Source organism: Marmota monax, unplaced genomic scaffold (genome assembly GCF_021218885.2).
Source record: "Marmota monax isolate L192 unplaced genomic scaffold, Marmota_monax_Labrador192_F-V1.1 WCK01_AAM20220418_F8-fsc00044, whole genome shotgun sequence".
Lineage (NCBI taxonomy): Eukaryota > Metazoa > Chordata > Mammalia > Rodentia > Sciuridae > Marmota > Marmota monax.
Genome location: NW_026695198.1, coordinates 5,301,028 through 5,318,033, shown reverse-complemented (window position 1 = coordinate 5,318,033; position 17,006 = coordinate 5,301,028). Strand labels below are relative to the sequence as shown.

At 33.6% G+C, this 17,006-nt stretch overlaps 1 protein-coding gene across 4 annotated transcripts in view; it reads right to left on the bottom strand.

The window, feature by feature from the left end:
* Sntg1 (syntrophin gamma 1) overlaps positions 1–17,006 on the bottom strand; it is an 828,698-nt gene that overhangs the window by 288,563 nt on the left and 523,129 nt on the right. For 3 of the 4 annotated variants that reach the window (XM_058574018.1, XM_046428541.2, XM_058574017.1), the window contains one exon: positions 8,717–8,773. The exons of the other annotated variant lie outside the window; for it this stretch is intronic. In XM_058574018.1, coding sequence (XP_058430001.1) covers positions 8,717–8,773 — 57 coding nt within the window. The remainder of the gene's footprint in view (positions 1–8,716; positions 8,774–17,006) is intronic. 4 annotated transcript variants of the gene reach the window in all.

Genomic DNA, 17,006 nt, shown 5'->3' with positions numbered 1-17,006 from the left:
TCACCAAGTTAATTTTTAGGTACTACAACAAGATGAAATAAATCAACCAATGAATTGTAGTTTATATGTATTTGGGGACAGAAACAATATTGTTTATGCCAATTTTGTCTCTATGTCTTCTTCCCTTAATCTGTTTTTACATTTTGTACTTTTCTCTCATTCCACTAGGAAATCAAAATTTTTCTTAAGGCTTATATTTTTTAAAAAACAAATTACAATGGAAGGACAGAAAGATGCTGATTCCTGGGGTCCTTCTAGGGAACAGGCAGCAGGGATAGTGATTTTCTGAGGTTAACTCAATGCCAATTGTTCCTCAGCATTCATGTTTATAGCTATCTTTTAATGACAAGATGTAACTAATCCCTATTTTGTCAACATTTCTCTGGTATGTGTAAACTTTATCCTGAAATTAGAATGGCTTGAGTCCAAGTATGGTTTTGTTCTTTTGTTATACTTGTTTTTGTTTTGTTTTGTGCTTTTAAATCAGATATTTGGAGCTCTGAAATAATTCTTGAACTAATCTCAGAAAATGACTTTATTGATTAGATAGCAAATCTTAAAACAAAACTCAGAAGATAGAATTCGAACCTTAAATGACTCTGCTTTCATTCATTGGATGAAATGTGAAGAGCAGCCCAGCTCTATTAAAGTTAACTAGATTTGGTTCAGGAACTAAATGGGGGAATTTAAGATTTTTCAGGTAAGAGTCAAATAATGTGGCTTGCACTCTTTAAAGTAGGTAATAAGCTTCCCATTACACTTAGAATAAAAATCAAAGGCCTTAACAGCCCTTTGTTGTGTAGCCTCAGCTTTCCTGCACAGCACAAATCCATAGCTCCATCATTCTGAACACCAAAGGATGCCAATATTTACTGGCATGCTTTTCCCTTATTCTTAACCTGGTAAGCTCCTGCCCATATTTGAAATTTGTTGAAAAATGTTTCCTCCTCCAGTATTTCTCTGCCTGATGTAAATTCACTTAGGTAGCATTGAATTATGGCTGTGATTTTTATTTATTTACATAATAATTTGATCAGCCTACTTTCAGACTGGAGAGTAAATGGCCTGAGGTCAAGACAGGGCTCCTTACTCTCTTCTCCTGGCCCAGGGCTCAGAACATAGTTTGGAGAAAGTCTGGATTAATCAATTACTATTATTCCAGAGAGTGTTAGGATCCAAGACTGAGGAAAGTGATGCAATATTCCAAACTGCAGCCCAGATATCAAGGAATACATATTTCAACTTTGTAATGTTATTTTTCCAAAGCAAAACTCATGTTATAGCTGTCTGTGTAGGAACAAGGTTATAGATCCTGTCTAAAGCATTTGAAGGACTCTACACAACAATTTTGCCAACAGGACTGTGAAATACCTCTGAATCAAACTTTGAATATTGTTAGAGGATTGAAAATCTTAACACATAACTCTTTTTAATTCAATATTTTCATTATCCTGATCAATCAGCTCAGCAAGCAAGCAAGCAAGCATATTCTGGGCTCTGGAAAAAAATAATATGTAGACGTTACCACTATTCTTTCATCAAGAGTAAAGAGAATTCTTGTAAGCATACAGCAACAAGAAAATTAGAGTTAAGAGATGAAGTGGACAGGTATGGGAGAGGCATCTAAAAATATCCTCTGAAAGAATATGGGAAGTACCATTATCCATTTAGATGCCATTATTATCTGCCCAAAATTTTGTTTTGGTAAAAATCAATGACCTTTTCTATATAGTATACGTTAACCTTCATATGAAAATCCCAACTAAGAAAATCTGTAGAGATAGAAAATGGGTTAGTGGTTGCTCAGGGCTGAGGTGGGGTTGCAGGTCTCAAAGATTTATAGCAAAATGTTATGAAGTTTCTTCTTAATATGATGGAATGTTTTGAAATTGAATGTTCTGATAGTTGCTCATATCCATGAGTATATGAAAATTCATTGAATTCTACACTTTAATTCAATAAATTTATGGTATGTGAATTTTATCTCAGTAAGGCTGTTTAAGTTTTAAGAAATGGTCTTTCAAGTAAAGTGTTCCTGTGGTTTTAACTGACCCTTGGGACTAATCCATCATCCTGAATTAAAATTGATTATCTGACTCTTTTCTCCCTATTTCTATGTTGGAAATGTACATATTCATTTTGTCTATTGTAGACTTGTACTGACTCAAGCAAAAACAATTGAGGGTCAGAACCGTTGAAATAAATGTCCACTTATATCAACAGTTATTATTTATAGATTTACTCAGAAATCACAAAGTAAAACACAAAAATTTATTGCATCTACAATAAAGGTACATTTTTATTTGTTAAATTTGATACTACTAATAACTGTCAATATAGGAAATTAGTTGCTTAATACTGGTTATTTTTATCCATTCAATTCAATTTTTAAAAAAAATCATATTATGAATAATAGTGGAAACATGGCTTGTGTCCTCAAATGTAGATGTTAGGGATAATTTAGTCCAGGTTTTATAAATATAGGGCATAGTTTCTCAGAGTAAGAGCTTTGTCATGAGGTTGAATACCAGGTTTGCTACTTATAAGAATGGGTAAATTACTGAACCTGTTAATATTTAATCTTATTGCCTCTGGAAGGAATAACAATAGTAATATACCTTGCTAAATAATAAAGTCAAATTAAGAAGAACATGAAATATTTATCTCAGAATATGACTCTAGATTATAAATATCAGCAATTGTTTATAAATAATAAAATGATTAATGGTAATAATCATTATATTTTTGATAACAGGGATTGAACCTAGGGGCACTCTAATACCGAGTCACATGCCCAGCATCATTTATGTATTTATTTTTATTTACTTATTTATTTTGATACAGGAACTCACTAGGTTGCTTAGGGCCTTGCTAAGTTGCTGAGGTTGGCCTTAAATTTGCAATCCTCCTGCTTCAGCCCCCTGAGTTGCTGGAGTGACAGTCATGTGCCACCACTAATTATGTCTTTGATATTGTAGAATTAATATTTCCAAATAGAAATCACCTTTGAACACACACACACACTTACTTAGAGAATATTAATCACTTATTGTTTACATAGGAAAAGTTATGTTTGCTGGAAAATACTGCATAAAATATGTTTTCTAGTAATGTTTACTACATTCTTTCCCTGGAAATATCCAGAGGTATAATGTGCACATGAGTGGTATTGTATTTTAAAAGATATAGGAAATAAATAGGTCTCTGAAGGGCAAGACAGTGGGTTGTTCACAGTGACTGTCCTCACAGTCATTCTGCTAAGACTGAGAAAAATACAAGGTATTAGATCCTGTGTATGATTCAAAATCTTGGCAGTATGTTTGGATGTAGTTGTAAAGACTTATGAGTTATTTATAGAAACTGTAATTCCCAGGATGGTCCAGACAACAGAGATGAACACTAAAGGAAGAGTTGACCAAAAGGGCTACAGGGGTAGAAGACAAGCCCAGTGCTCAAGGAAGAACCCGATAATACCAGTAGGAATTCTGCTACAGCCATGGAAAACCGGCCAGGTCCAGAGACCATATGCAAGACCAGCATGGATGCAGAAGACCTGTAGGAAAATATAGATGATACCCTAGCTAGCTTGATTAATCTGATCAATTCAAAGGAAGTAGGTTCCTTTTGAGAACAAAGACAAGAATATGCAATTAGCAGGAAAGGTTTAGTGGTTCTTTTGCCCAGATACTGCAGAAACCCATGGGTATGGATTTTGTGGAAATTGGGGAAAATATCAATAGAAGAGCTTGATCCTCTACTGAGATGCAAATAAAAGCAAAAACTAATACAAGGAATGAGAAAAAAACTCCACAGTTTCTTGCATTGTGAAAGATATTTTAAATAAGGAAGAGTGAATAATGAAAATAATCAGGAGTTCATGGTTAAAGGTGGATCTAGGGTTATAGCAGGTATGAGAATGTCTTAGAAAAGCAACCCCAGAGTAAAAATAGCATAAATCAGCAAGGCTTCCTGGAGAACTGGGAGCAGAAGTTTGAATGTGTAAAAAGCACTTGAAGGGGAAGATAGGCAACTTCACATTGGGGTTTTGGAGTCGGGGTCTGCAGATAAAAGATGGTCATATAAAGATACTTAAAGGTCACTTTAAAAAAGTAATGGTCCAGGTATTAATGTGCAAGACACACTTTCAAATTTCATTTCCTTACATCTGGTTTCCTAAAAGATATTTTTCTTTTTCTTTCTTTGGTACTAGGGATTGAACTCAGGGGTGCTTTATCACTAAGCTATATATCTTCAGCAATTTATTACCTTGAGATGGTGTCTCACCAGTTGCTGAGGGGTTTTGCAAAGTTGCTGAGGGCTGGCCTTGAACTTGTCATCCTCCTGCCTGAGCCTTGTGACTGTGATTATAAGGATGCACCAGCGCACCTAGCTCTTACAAGACTTTGTAAATAGCAATGGCAGAAAAACTATAATAAGGAACAAGAAGGCAGAGAAAATAACACGATTCTGGCATGGGCAAACTATCCACGACAAAGGAGAATCGCTTTATTTATGAATTGAGAACAAGTTCTACACCACCAGAAGGCAGGAATGAGGACCAGCCTGTGCGTGGCACCTCTCAGATCAAGACATCCTCCACCAGCTGCATCGGGGTGCAGGACTACCTCTGAGCTCAGACCACTGTTTGTGATTGTTTTGTTTCTATTTAGAATGGACATGGATATATAGGTAATTTTGGTCTTTCTTTTTCTTTTTTTGTACTAGGGATTTAACTGAGGGGTGCCTAATCACTGAGCCACATCCTTGGCCTTTTATATTTATATAGTTTATTTTGAGACAGGGCTTCACTAAGTTGTTTAAGGTCTTGCTAATTTGCTGATGCTGGTTTTGAACTTGTGATCCTTCTGCCTCAGCCTTGTGAGCCACTGGGATCACAGGCATGTACCACCACGTCCTTTTTGAATAGGGTACGATGGTGCATGCCTGTAAAACCAACAGGTCAGGAAGCTGAGCCAGGAGGATCACTAGTTCAAAGCCAGTCTCAGAAACTTAGCAAGGCCCTAAGCAACTCTGCGAGATCCTTTCTCTAAATACAATATAAAAAAAGGGCTGGGGATATCTCAGTCTTTACTTTTTCATGCAAAACAAAATTATTACCAAATGTTGGGATTTTGGGGTATCTAGGAAATAAATTTATCTATGAAGATAAATAATTACATTAACTCAATGAAATTGATGTTTCAACTGTTTATGGATGGCTGTGTTCCACACTGAGTACTTAATACTTTTGAACATTATTTAATAAGCATTTTAAAATAATTAGACAATTATAATTTAAAATAATATGTATGGGCCAGACACTGTGGCACACGTCTATAATCCCAGCGGCTCAGGTGGCTAAGGCAGGAGGATCACTAGTTCAAAGCCAGCCTCAGAAAAAGTTAGGCACTAAGCAACTCAGCAAGACCCTATCTCTAATTAAAATTCAAAATATGGCTGGCAATATGGCTCAGTGGTTGAGTGCCCCTGATATCAATCCCTGGTTGCCAGAGTCCCCCCACACACAAAAAAAAAAAAAAAAAAAAAAAAAAAAAAAAAAAATTGGCATGGCTTGCAAAGATGAGTCTCAGATTTATAATAAATTCCTAAAAATGCAAACCAAAAATGTTAACAAGGATTAAAATAATAATAAAGAGGGCAGTATATAATAATTGAAAAGAAAATAAATTAAAACTTACTTAAAACCATATTTTAAAAATTAATCATTTTAAAGATTTAAATGCAATGCAATTTCATTTTTGCTAAATCTATTTATTTTTTCTTGTATTCCTTGGGATTTCAGGAATTTTTTAGAAGTCAGCTATTCTCTATATGTTCTAGGTCTCATTCTAACATTAGTCATTCAAGGAAAGATATCAAAGTTCTGTAATTAAACTGAATAGACAAACAATGGCCTCAATTTCTAACCCTCCTGCACATATTTTTTTTTTCTTCCAGAAGTTTCATAATTGTCTTATACAAGGTGGAGAAAGTAAATGGAGATAAAAGCTGATTTGCATCATCTCCAACAGTACCATGGACAGGGACATCAAGGATTTATGAACAGAAGCTTCAGGGATGGCATGTTACCTGCAACCTAAAGCCACCGAGGCACATCTATTTAAAAAAAAATGCAGTAGGAAAAAAAAAATCCCACACGAGAATCTTCTTCACAAAGTTGCCTATCGACTTTTTAAGCACTGATTACAATATGGGAGAGCTGAGGGATTATCATCAGGCACAGTGGGGACTGTTAGGAAAGTCCCAGGAGCTGAGATTTGTCAGAAGCACTGAGCACTGTCTCAGCTGACTTCTCTAAAAATGTGCGATAGAGAACCTTAGTGCTTTTGACCAAAAAGAATATTTGTCACTACTCAGTCAAGATTTTAAAAAAGACTTTTTTTTTTTTTTTGGTATTAGGAACTGAACCCAACACCACTTTACAACTGAATCATCCCTATCCCTTTTTTATATATTGCATTTAGAGACAGTATTATCTCACAGAGTTGCTTATGGCCTTGCAAAGTTTCTGAGGCTGGCTTTAAATTAGTGAGCCTCCTGCCTCAGCCTCTTGAGCCATTGGGATTACAGTTACGCTCCACCATACCCTGTTAAAAAAGGGTGTTGGAAGGTAAAATGAGGTACTCTGTGTCTGAGTTAAGTGCAATTCACTTGAAGACCCATAGGAATCATAACTATTTTTGTAAATGCCTTTTCAAGTTATCTACCACACCATCTTCCTTTGGCTAACTCTAGTGCGGACATTAAAGCTTTAATTAATAATTCTCAGTATAAAACCTGTAGTGTGAGCCAACAGTGATTCCTTAACTGAAGTAAATAAAGACAAACTATTTGTGTGTATATATACATAATTATATTATTGGCTCAGAATTGCTTCTGACAGCAATAAATGATTCAACATAAATTCTGCTTCTCACTTAGAATGTTTTGTAATGTTCCTTACATGGAATTTTAAAATTCTCAGATCTAAAGAACATAGTGTTAATAGATAAGCACAGCAGTTCATTCAATTCACATATGACAAAAAAGGTATTTGTATCATAGTCTTGCCATTTAAAATAAACAATCATATTTTGATATGGGTTAACAGAATAAAACATCGTTTCAACAAGAAAAACTCAAACAAGAAATTGAAAATGAAAAGCCATAAAAGCATTCCCTTTGGAATAAATGAATACCATTCTAAATAAAATTATTGATATTTATTAATGTGTGTATATATATAAGAAGTTTGAAATAATTTCCTTTTTGTTAAATATCTGAATTATATGGAACAGATCAGAGTTCAGATATTACTTTTGTAGCTACTATTTTTAAGGATAGATACACATAAATACTTGAAAATTATTTCAAGTATTTGATATATGAAAATTCAAGTACAATTCAGTGTAATCAATGAAAATCTTTAAATAAAGGAAACTTTTTGATGCTTTAAAAGCTGTCTAAGCTAAAATGTGGTATTTTTAATCAAAATAAAGAATATTTTACTGTTGGGTTAAAAAATAAATTGCAAAATGTCTCAGACTCTGCTGCTAAAATAAAGTTAGTGACAAGATCAGGAAAAATGTGTAACTCAAATGAAATCATGGAATTTCTATTATCTTCAGTGGTACCTATAAAGTCTTCAAAATAATCAAAATAAATATCTTAACAGGAAAAAAAAAATCAAAACCAAAAAATCCTTACTACTGATAATGGAATCCCCACGGCATACTTGCTATATCTTGCAATTTGTTCTGCATGCTTCCCTAGTCTTAGCTGGAATATGAAATATGCATTAAAACTAACATTTTATATAGCAATGCTCTCATCTCTGACACTATCATGCTTTTGCAAATTGATCTTTCCTCTTGGTTATTTTCACAAAGTTGGCCAGAACTGATATTCACAAAGTTCAGAGTTCTAACTTTCAAGCGTCCATAACGCGAACTATGTTAAAATTTCATGAAATGTGTACCTGAGAATTATAAATGATTTTCAACTCATATAAGTAAATGTCTAAGCCAAGAATCAATATAAATTTACATTTTATTTATCTATGCAGAATTGTAGTATTGGCAAAGGCATTTAAATTGCTGATTTAGCTTCAATTTTTACACAATCTCCATTCCTTTCATAATTTCTCTTTTGCTTAAAATGATAATAAGTTGCGGGTGTAGTACATCTCTAATAGTCAATAACATACAGAAATGAAAGCCCTAAAAGTTTTATGATAAATGAAATGGGGGCATGGTTAAATAAGATATAGTTACTTCTTTAATAAAGTTATCAGTTAAAGAAAAAGAAAACAGAATAAAACTAATCCTTCATATACTATCCGGTCTTTTGTTAGTATGAAATTTATATCTCTTCTATTCACTGCAGGTCAACATTCCTTCCTCTGGTGGGTTAAAGGAAGAGATGTACATGGAGTGTCATATTTAATGCAAAAGAATAAACCAGATAAAGAATGTTAATAAGTTATATTCCATGCTAGCTAAATTAAAATTCTCAAAACTTTTTCTCAAATGTCCAAGCAAAAGATAAAGGGTGGTCAAAGTTTTATGAGAACCTACTTAATTGACAACCCACTCTAAATATTAAGAAGCTTGCTGTAGCTAATATTTTCTAATTATTAACTGGCAAACATTAAAATACACAAGAGTTCATCCCTTACACTTGGCCTGTGTAAGGATAGACTGGAAAGGTGGGCTACCTTTATGCTTAATCCAAATCCTCCCACTGTTTGTCTTCTGATGGTCACCGTTCTTTCCTGAAAGACAGGATTTTTAAGAGTGGTTAGTGCTTCCTAATACTAGACTTTCATACATTTTATTCCTCTGGGTTTTGTTTTTGCTTTAAAAAAAATCTTTGTTGACAGCAAAGCAACTCCAAACTTGTAATTAATAGAGCATTTTATAATTTTTAAATTGCAGGTCAATAACTTCTCAAAATAATATTGTTATTAAACTCTGATAAATTAAGTCTTTTTCCATAGTATTTTGGGACATATTCTGAATCTTGATTTTTAGACTTCCTACTTTTGTGCACTCTATTCTTGTCTAAGAAATGGCAAGCTTTTGATAATGTAACAGTAACTCAGTGTCAGTAGTAAATATTCATTAGCCAAGGATTTATCTCTGCCTCCACCAACTCATACTGTTTTTGATCTGAGAGCTGAGCAGAGGAGATGCCATGCCCCACCCAGCACATGAATGATGCATATGATGTCTAAGATCAAATCTGTGAATAAGCCATATTCAAAATCTTTAATTGCCTATTTGGAAAAAGAATGAATTACATGCCTAAATAAAAATGATAATGAAATTGCCAATTTTCAAAATCACTTTCTCTTATCCTTTTTCAATGGAAACAATACTTCCATTACTTGCTTATGTGATTTAAAGAAAAAAAAATCACAGGGACAATGATATGAGCACAAAGAGTCTTATTTGGACAAATTCTGTAATTTTCAATTAGAAAAATCAATACTGCTCTGTTTTAAGGCCATCATCTCTACATAATGCATACTCTGGGGGAATGCTGATGGGTGAAAGCTTTTATCTATAACCTGGTCTATTCACATAAGTCTTCTTGAACCTGCTGCAAAGCATAGCCATTTGATGAACCCACCCATTCTTTTCCCTCATCATTTGGAATATATATGTATATATAATATGTATGTGTGTATGCATATACACATATATGATATATGATATATTGTATGTATTACTATATACAATATATTCCATATATACATATTCATATATAATCTGAACCCTGTATTTCCACAAATACTCAATTTACCTGGCTAGATTTTATATCTCCAAATGTAAATTTTTTTTCTCTTTCGTATGGATGAATTATTTCCCTCACTCCCTTTTTATGTGTGAGCTATGCAAAACACATACATTGAGGAATAATTAAGAGAAAATTTGAAAATAGTGTGCTTCCAGTGGCTTTTGCTAAACCTTTTGATAGGACAGTAACTTATCACTGAGTTGTCAAGCTTCTTTTTTGTCAAATATTTAGTTTTTATAAATAAAACATGAGCATACTTTAAGAACAAGATCATTATACCATAAACTTAGTAATATTATCATGTTATTTATTTTTAATTAAAAATGAAATCTTTTAGTGGAGATAAGTATAAAATTATTAAAAATTGTAAGTGCACATGAGTAGCACTTGGTAATATAAATCATTTTCCTTTGGCCAATGTGCTAAGAAATTTAATTTTTTTAAATATTTATTTTACTTAAAACCTTATATGACTCTTATTACTTGACATTCAAATTTTTCAAATGAACATTAAAATTTTATGCATACAGATAAGTTACATGTGTATTATAATTTATGTGATCTTGAATTATAAAATATAGTATTAAATGATACCATAAATGCTATTTTTTTTATTTCAAAGCCTTCTGTTACATTACTCACCACCAGTGCCACCACATGTATGAGAGGATTCAGTGTTTTAGAATTTATATTGCAAAGACTATGCATATAAATATTTCTGCAGGTACCAATGAAAAACAGGTTTAATAACATTATATATATATATATATATATATATATATATATATATATATATATATAAAATTTAAGCTGAGTGTTAGTAGTGTCCTTTTGTTGAACAGGACAATCTTTTAAAATCGATTAATTTTAAAATAATTTTTTATTAAAAGATTTATTAAAGGGAAATTGAACATTGCAAGCAATATTGAAATTGAAATTGGAACCTATTAATGACTCACATATCCACAATTTAATGTATTTGTCAAATTACTTAAGTTCTGTGAGCCATTGTTTCCAAATCTGCAAAATGATGATAAATAAAACAGTAACAATTTTTTTTAAAGTTTAATATTTGTGATGTGCCCTGGTAACTAGTAGATATTAAATGAATATTAAGATACACCCTAAATCTGTTATTCTAGACAGGAACAGTCACTTAAATATCAAATTAATCTTTATCCACCTCACATTTAAATAAATATTTACATCGTAGAATAGCTCAAACACTGGAGGACTCAAATAAGAATAGGTAATTAAACAGTGATCTTTATTCTTATAAAACAGATAGAAAAAAATGCCTTCAGAAGACTACCCATCAAACCGAACTAAAGTTCTTTGATGTCAGAAACTATTTCCTTAATTATTTTCTAAACTTAATTCTGATGTACACTTGATGCCATAAAATGTATGCAAAGCCAACCAGGGCAGTCAGCTGGGACAACCTATGTCAACTGTCTTAAAACTGCTGTCACAGAAAATATACTTTAATAAGCAAGCCCCATCAACTAAAATTTCTAGACATCTTGCAAAATAGTCTCAAGCCACGACAGCAACTTGGACAGTGATCTTGGTTCAGCTGCTCAGTGTGCACGGAAATGCTCTTTTTCTCTGGTAGACGCAACAAGCATACCACTATTATCAAAGGTCTCTTTGCTCATTCTCTCCAAGTCTGCCTTCTAATCTTTGGTGGCGAATGTTTAGAACAAGTTCCAAATCAAATACAAAATTGCTGATGCAAAGAGGAGTTCCCACAGTCAGCAGAAACTAACTGCCCCAAAGCTCAGTAACAGCACTTATTTCCATGTTGTTCAAAGGCTCGCACATAGGCGCCTGCGCACGTACACTCCAGAATGCACTGAGGTATGGTATTGCTGCAGAAGCTACTTTTACTAAAGTTGAGTGTGTTGGACTAACCATACTTTCTGTGGGTTGTTTTGTTTTGTTTGGTACCGGGGATTGAACCCAGGGGTGCTTAACCACGGAGCCACATCCTCGGCCCATTTTATTTTTATTTTGAGACAAGGGCTTCCCAAAATTTCTGAGGTTGGCTTTGAACTGGTGATCCTCCTGTCTCAGCCACTCCAGCAGCTGGTATTACAGGTGTGTACCATTGCATCTGGCCAAATTACCTGGTGTTTTAAAAGCAAATTTTTAAATTGGTAGCTGCAGGCAGCAGGAAGCATAAGAAGGGAAATAACTCCGCACTTTGGCTCCTTTCTGATCTCTAGTTGTTCACATTTGTGTCAGCCCTGCCACACTCTTTCCATGTCTCCATATGGGGTTCTTCCCTCCTGTCCCCCAAAACATTTAAAGGCAGCATTAATGAATTGCATCAACAATAAATTCATGATTTATTCTTATAAATCAGAGAATACCATAAACTGAAGTGTTTTTCATCACATCTTTTGTTTTTTAAAAAGACACAATACCTTTGTTTATTTTTACTTAGTGCTGAGGATCAATCCCAGTACCTCACACATGGTAGGCAAGCACTCTACCACTGAGCCCCAGCCCCAGCCCTTAGTCACATCTTGAATGTCCTAAATATCATTGCCTGGTAAGAAAGAACTGATATTGTTATCTTATTTTTTAAGACACAAAAATTCAAACTGGTGCTCCTGTGAAATCACATATAAAAAATATCTTGATAAAACCTTCTCTTCCTTACATTAAGCAAAGAATAATAATATGTGGTTTTAAAAGACTTACTGCACACCCCATCAATTAGCATCAATGTGATAAGAAAGTTTGTTTTAAATACTAAATGTGCTTTATAGAAAAAATTAGCATACCTGCCTTGGAGACTATTATGTTTCACACAACACACACATGCACACACAAACAGACGACATGGACCATAGGAGATGAGAACTATACATTCTACAAAATGAATGCCGTCAAATATTGTAGGTACAGAAATTCCTGAAATATGGATATGAGAAAGTTAGGAAGGAGTGGAAACAATGCACACACTAGAGAGAATAGCAATCAGAAAAGTGTATTGAGGGCTGGGGATGTGGCTCAAGCTGTAGCGCACTCGCCTGACATGTGTTCGGCCCGGGTTTGATCCTCAGCACCACATACAAAGATGTTGTGTCCGCCGAAAACTAAAAAATAAATATTAAAATTCTCAAAAAAAGTGTATTGATTTTATGTGAAAGAAACAAGGAAATTACAGCTTAAGAGATAGGAAATGCCGTTAGCGCCCTTGACAACTAAGGAAGAATAGATAAAGTGGTGAAGGTAGAAACAATAATGACAATAGTTTCTAATTTTTAAATACCTACACATGTTATTATAGCTCTTATAGCACTTGCAATTATTTATTTCAAATGTGTGTGTGTGTATACACACACACACACACACACTTTTTTCTACTATAGGTTTTTTTTTCTCATATTTTTTATTGATGATTATAGTTGTACATCATGATGGGATTTGTCGTTATGTATAAGTACATGCACACAATATAACAATAGAGTTTGGTCCCACCCCAGCACTTCCAGCTCTATCTGTGCCTCCCACCCTTTAGTCCCTTTCTTCTACGAATCTCCTTTTAGTTTTCATGAGATCTATCCCTACCTTCTCTATCCTTTTCCCTCTCAAGTTTCCACATATGAGAGACAATATATGACTCGTGACTAGAGTTTGACTTAACATATGTTCTGTTTCACTTAACATCATAGTCTCTAGTTTTATCCACTTACCTGCAAATTACACAACTTTCTTTTCCTTTATGACTGAACAAAACTCCATTGCATATAGTTACCACATTTTCTTTATCCATTCATCTATTGATGGACACCTAAGCTGGTTCCATAGTTGGCTATTGTGAATTATGCTGTTATAAACATGTGTGTGTATCACTGCAGTATGATGACTAATTTTTCAGGATAAATACTGAGAAGTGGTATAACTAGATTATACCCACGCCTAGTCTTTTGAGAAACCTCCATACTGATTCCCATACTGGTTATAGTAATTTATAATCCCACCAACACTGTAAAAGTGTTCCTTTTTCTCCACATCCTCTCCAGCATCCTCTACATAATTCTGAAGGTGGAACATGTATCTTTTCTCAGTTTTCTCCCAAACATTTAGCACAGGGTCTAAATCAAAGTTAAATAATCATGTTAAATGAAAAAAGAGATGGCCAAACATTTTTTTTTCCAAAAAGAATTTGAGAGTTTCTTCAAGAGTCAAACTTAGTTTTATATGATCCCAGAATTCTAGTCTTATTAACCCAACTGACTTGGAAATGTATTTACAATAAAAATCCCTGCAAATGTTTATAGCCATTGTATTCATCATTGAGTGACCAACTAAGATGTTCTTCAACAGGTGAATAGTGGTACAACTGTATAATGAAATATTATACAGCAGTTTGTTTTTATTGACACAGAAATGCCTTTTATCTTGGTAGCTGTTCAAAGGCATAGAGATAATGTGTCAATGTAGGCTTCTCAGTTGTAACAAATGTATCACTCCAGTGAGGGATGGTGGTAAATGAAGTCTGCTCTGGAAGCCATGAAAAGATACAAAAACCTCAATTGCATATCACTCAGAGGAAGAAGCCAGTTTGAAAAGACTACATACTTGGATTCTCTCTATGTGACATTCTGGAAACTACAGACTATGAAAGCACTGGTGATTGCCCAGGGTTCAGGGGAAGGGGAAAAGGTTGAATAGGTGAAACACAGAGGATGTATAGGGGAATGGAATTCTTCTATGTGATATCACGATAGTGGGCACTTGCCTCCATACATTTGTTAAAAGCTATTGAACTTTTGAGCACAAAGAGTAAATCTTGGGCTGGGGATGTGGCTCAAGCAGTAGCGCGCTCACCTGGCATGCACAGGGCACTGGGTTCAATCCTCAGTATCACATAAAAAGAAAGAAAGAAAGGAAGGAAGGAAGGAAGGAAGGAGGGAAGGAAGATGTTGTGTCCACCGAAAACTAAAAAATCAATATTAAAAAATTCTCTCTCTCTCTCTCTTAAAAAAAAAGAGTAAATCTTAATGTATTTTTAAAATCATTTAGGCAATTGAGGTATCCCAACAAGAAATATAGACTGCAACTAAATGAACTAAATGCATTACAAATATTTATTTCTATTTCAATGACTCCCAGCACATGATACTATGTTTAAGTTGATAAAGTTGTATCATATCAAGGTTTGGGTTAGCAATTTTAATATTGCTGTATATATTTAATAAAATGAGAAAATTCAATAATGAATGATGTATGGGGGAAGTCATATTTCTTACTGATGGAATGAGAGTTTATAAATAAGCAAGGGCAAGAAAGCTAGATTGGGTAATGGAAGATAGAGACATCTGTATAAACTCATGTTTTACTTATTATAAATATGGATGGTTATTTACAGGAATGATGATGGATATGTGGATCTATACAACTTATATTTTCTTGTTTTCTAAAACATCCTTTTTGAGATATAATGTGCATGTCATGAAATTTGCCATTTAAAATGTGTAATGCAATGACATTTAGTATGGTTATAGAAATATGCATCCATCATAATTAATTTTAGGATTTTGTATCATTATTCTAAAGAATAGCCATACCCTTCAATTACTATTCTGTATCTCAGACTTAGGCATTCACTAATTTAATTTCCATCTCTCTATATTTTCATACTGTGGACATTAACATAAATGGAATCATACAATTTGTGGTCATTACTGTCTGGCTTTTTATCACGATGTTCTCAAGGTCATGCATATTGTAACCTGTGTAAATACTCCATTTTTTTTTAACTGATAAAATAACACTTAACTTCATAGGTAAATCATAGTTTATATGTATATATTCCCCCACTGATAAAAATTTTAGTTGTTTTTCCTATTTGATTATTATGAACAATGCTGCTGTAAACATCTCTGTGCAAGTTTTCCTATGGAGATATATGTTGGTTTCTCTTTGACATATAACAAGTAGGACTGGGAACTGCCAGACTGTTTTCCAAAGTAGTGACACCATTTCTCATTCCTACCATCAATGAATGGGAACCAATTTGAACACAACTTCTGTAATGCATGTTATTATCTGGCTTTTTGACTATAACCATTTTAATAGTGATTAAATAAAAGCTCATTGTGTATTTGATTTGAATTTCATTGTAATTTTTTATTTTTTTTAATTTTTATTGTTGGTTGTTCAAAACATTACATAGTTCTTGACAAATCATATTTCACACTTTGATTCAAGTGGGTTATGAACTCCCATTTTTACCCCGTATACAGATTGCAGCATCACATCAGTTACACATCCACTGTTTTACATATTGCTATACTAGTGTCTGTTGTATTCTGCTACCTTTCCTATCCTCTACTATCCCCCATCCCCTCCCCTCCCATCTTCTCTCTCTACCCCATCTACTGTAATTCATTTCTCCCCCTTGTTTTTTTTCCCCCTTTCCCCTCACTTCCTCTTGTATGTAATTTTGTATAACCCTGAGGGTCTCCTTCCATTTCCATGCAATTTCCCTTCTCTTTCCTTTTCCCTCCCACCTCTCACCCCTGTTTAATGTTACTTGATATATACACAAACTTCATATATACACTTATTGATATACACACACATATGTATATATTCTTAAAGAATTTTCATTTGACCATTTTTTGATGGCCTATTTTATTCTCTGTTGCAAGAGTTTGTTATATATTCTAGATAAACATATGTTTCCATCTTTTCACTTTCTTAAATGTCCTTTGAAGAATGAACATTTTTAATTTTTGTGAAGTATACTTTAATTTTCTTTTGTTTCTCACATATTTGGTGTAACATTGGTAAAACCATTGCCTAATTCCTTGTTATGATGCTATATATATATGTTTTCTTCAAAGACTTTTATAGTATTAGCTCTTACGTTTCAATATTTATTTCAGTTTGAACTGATTTCTGTATGTGGTATGAAGAAGATATTCAAATTCATTATTTTGCATGTGGATATCCAGTTGTCCCAGCACCATTTTCTGAGAAGAAGATGGGTCATCTATTGGTCTTGGCAATCTTGCTAAAAATCAACTTACTGTAAATGTAAGAATTTACTTCTGGACTTTCAAATCTGTGTCATTAACCTATGTGCCTATTCTTATGGCCATAATTATGTCTAGAATTCTGTCTATTCATAAACAGTTTTAAAACCAGATGTCAATCTTCCGACTCTTTTCTTCTTTTTAAAG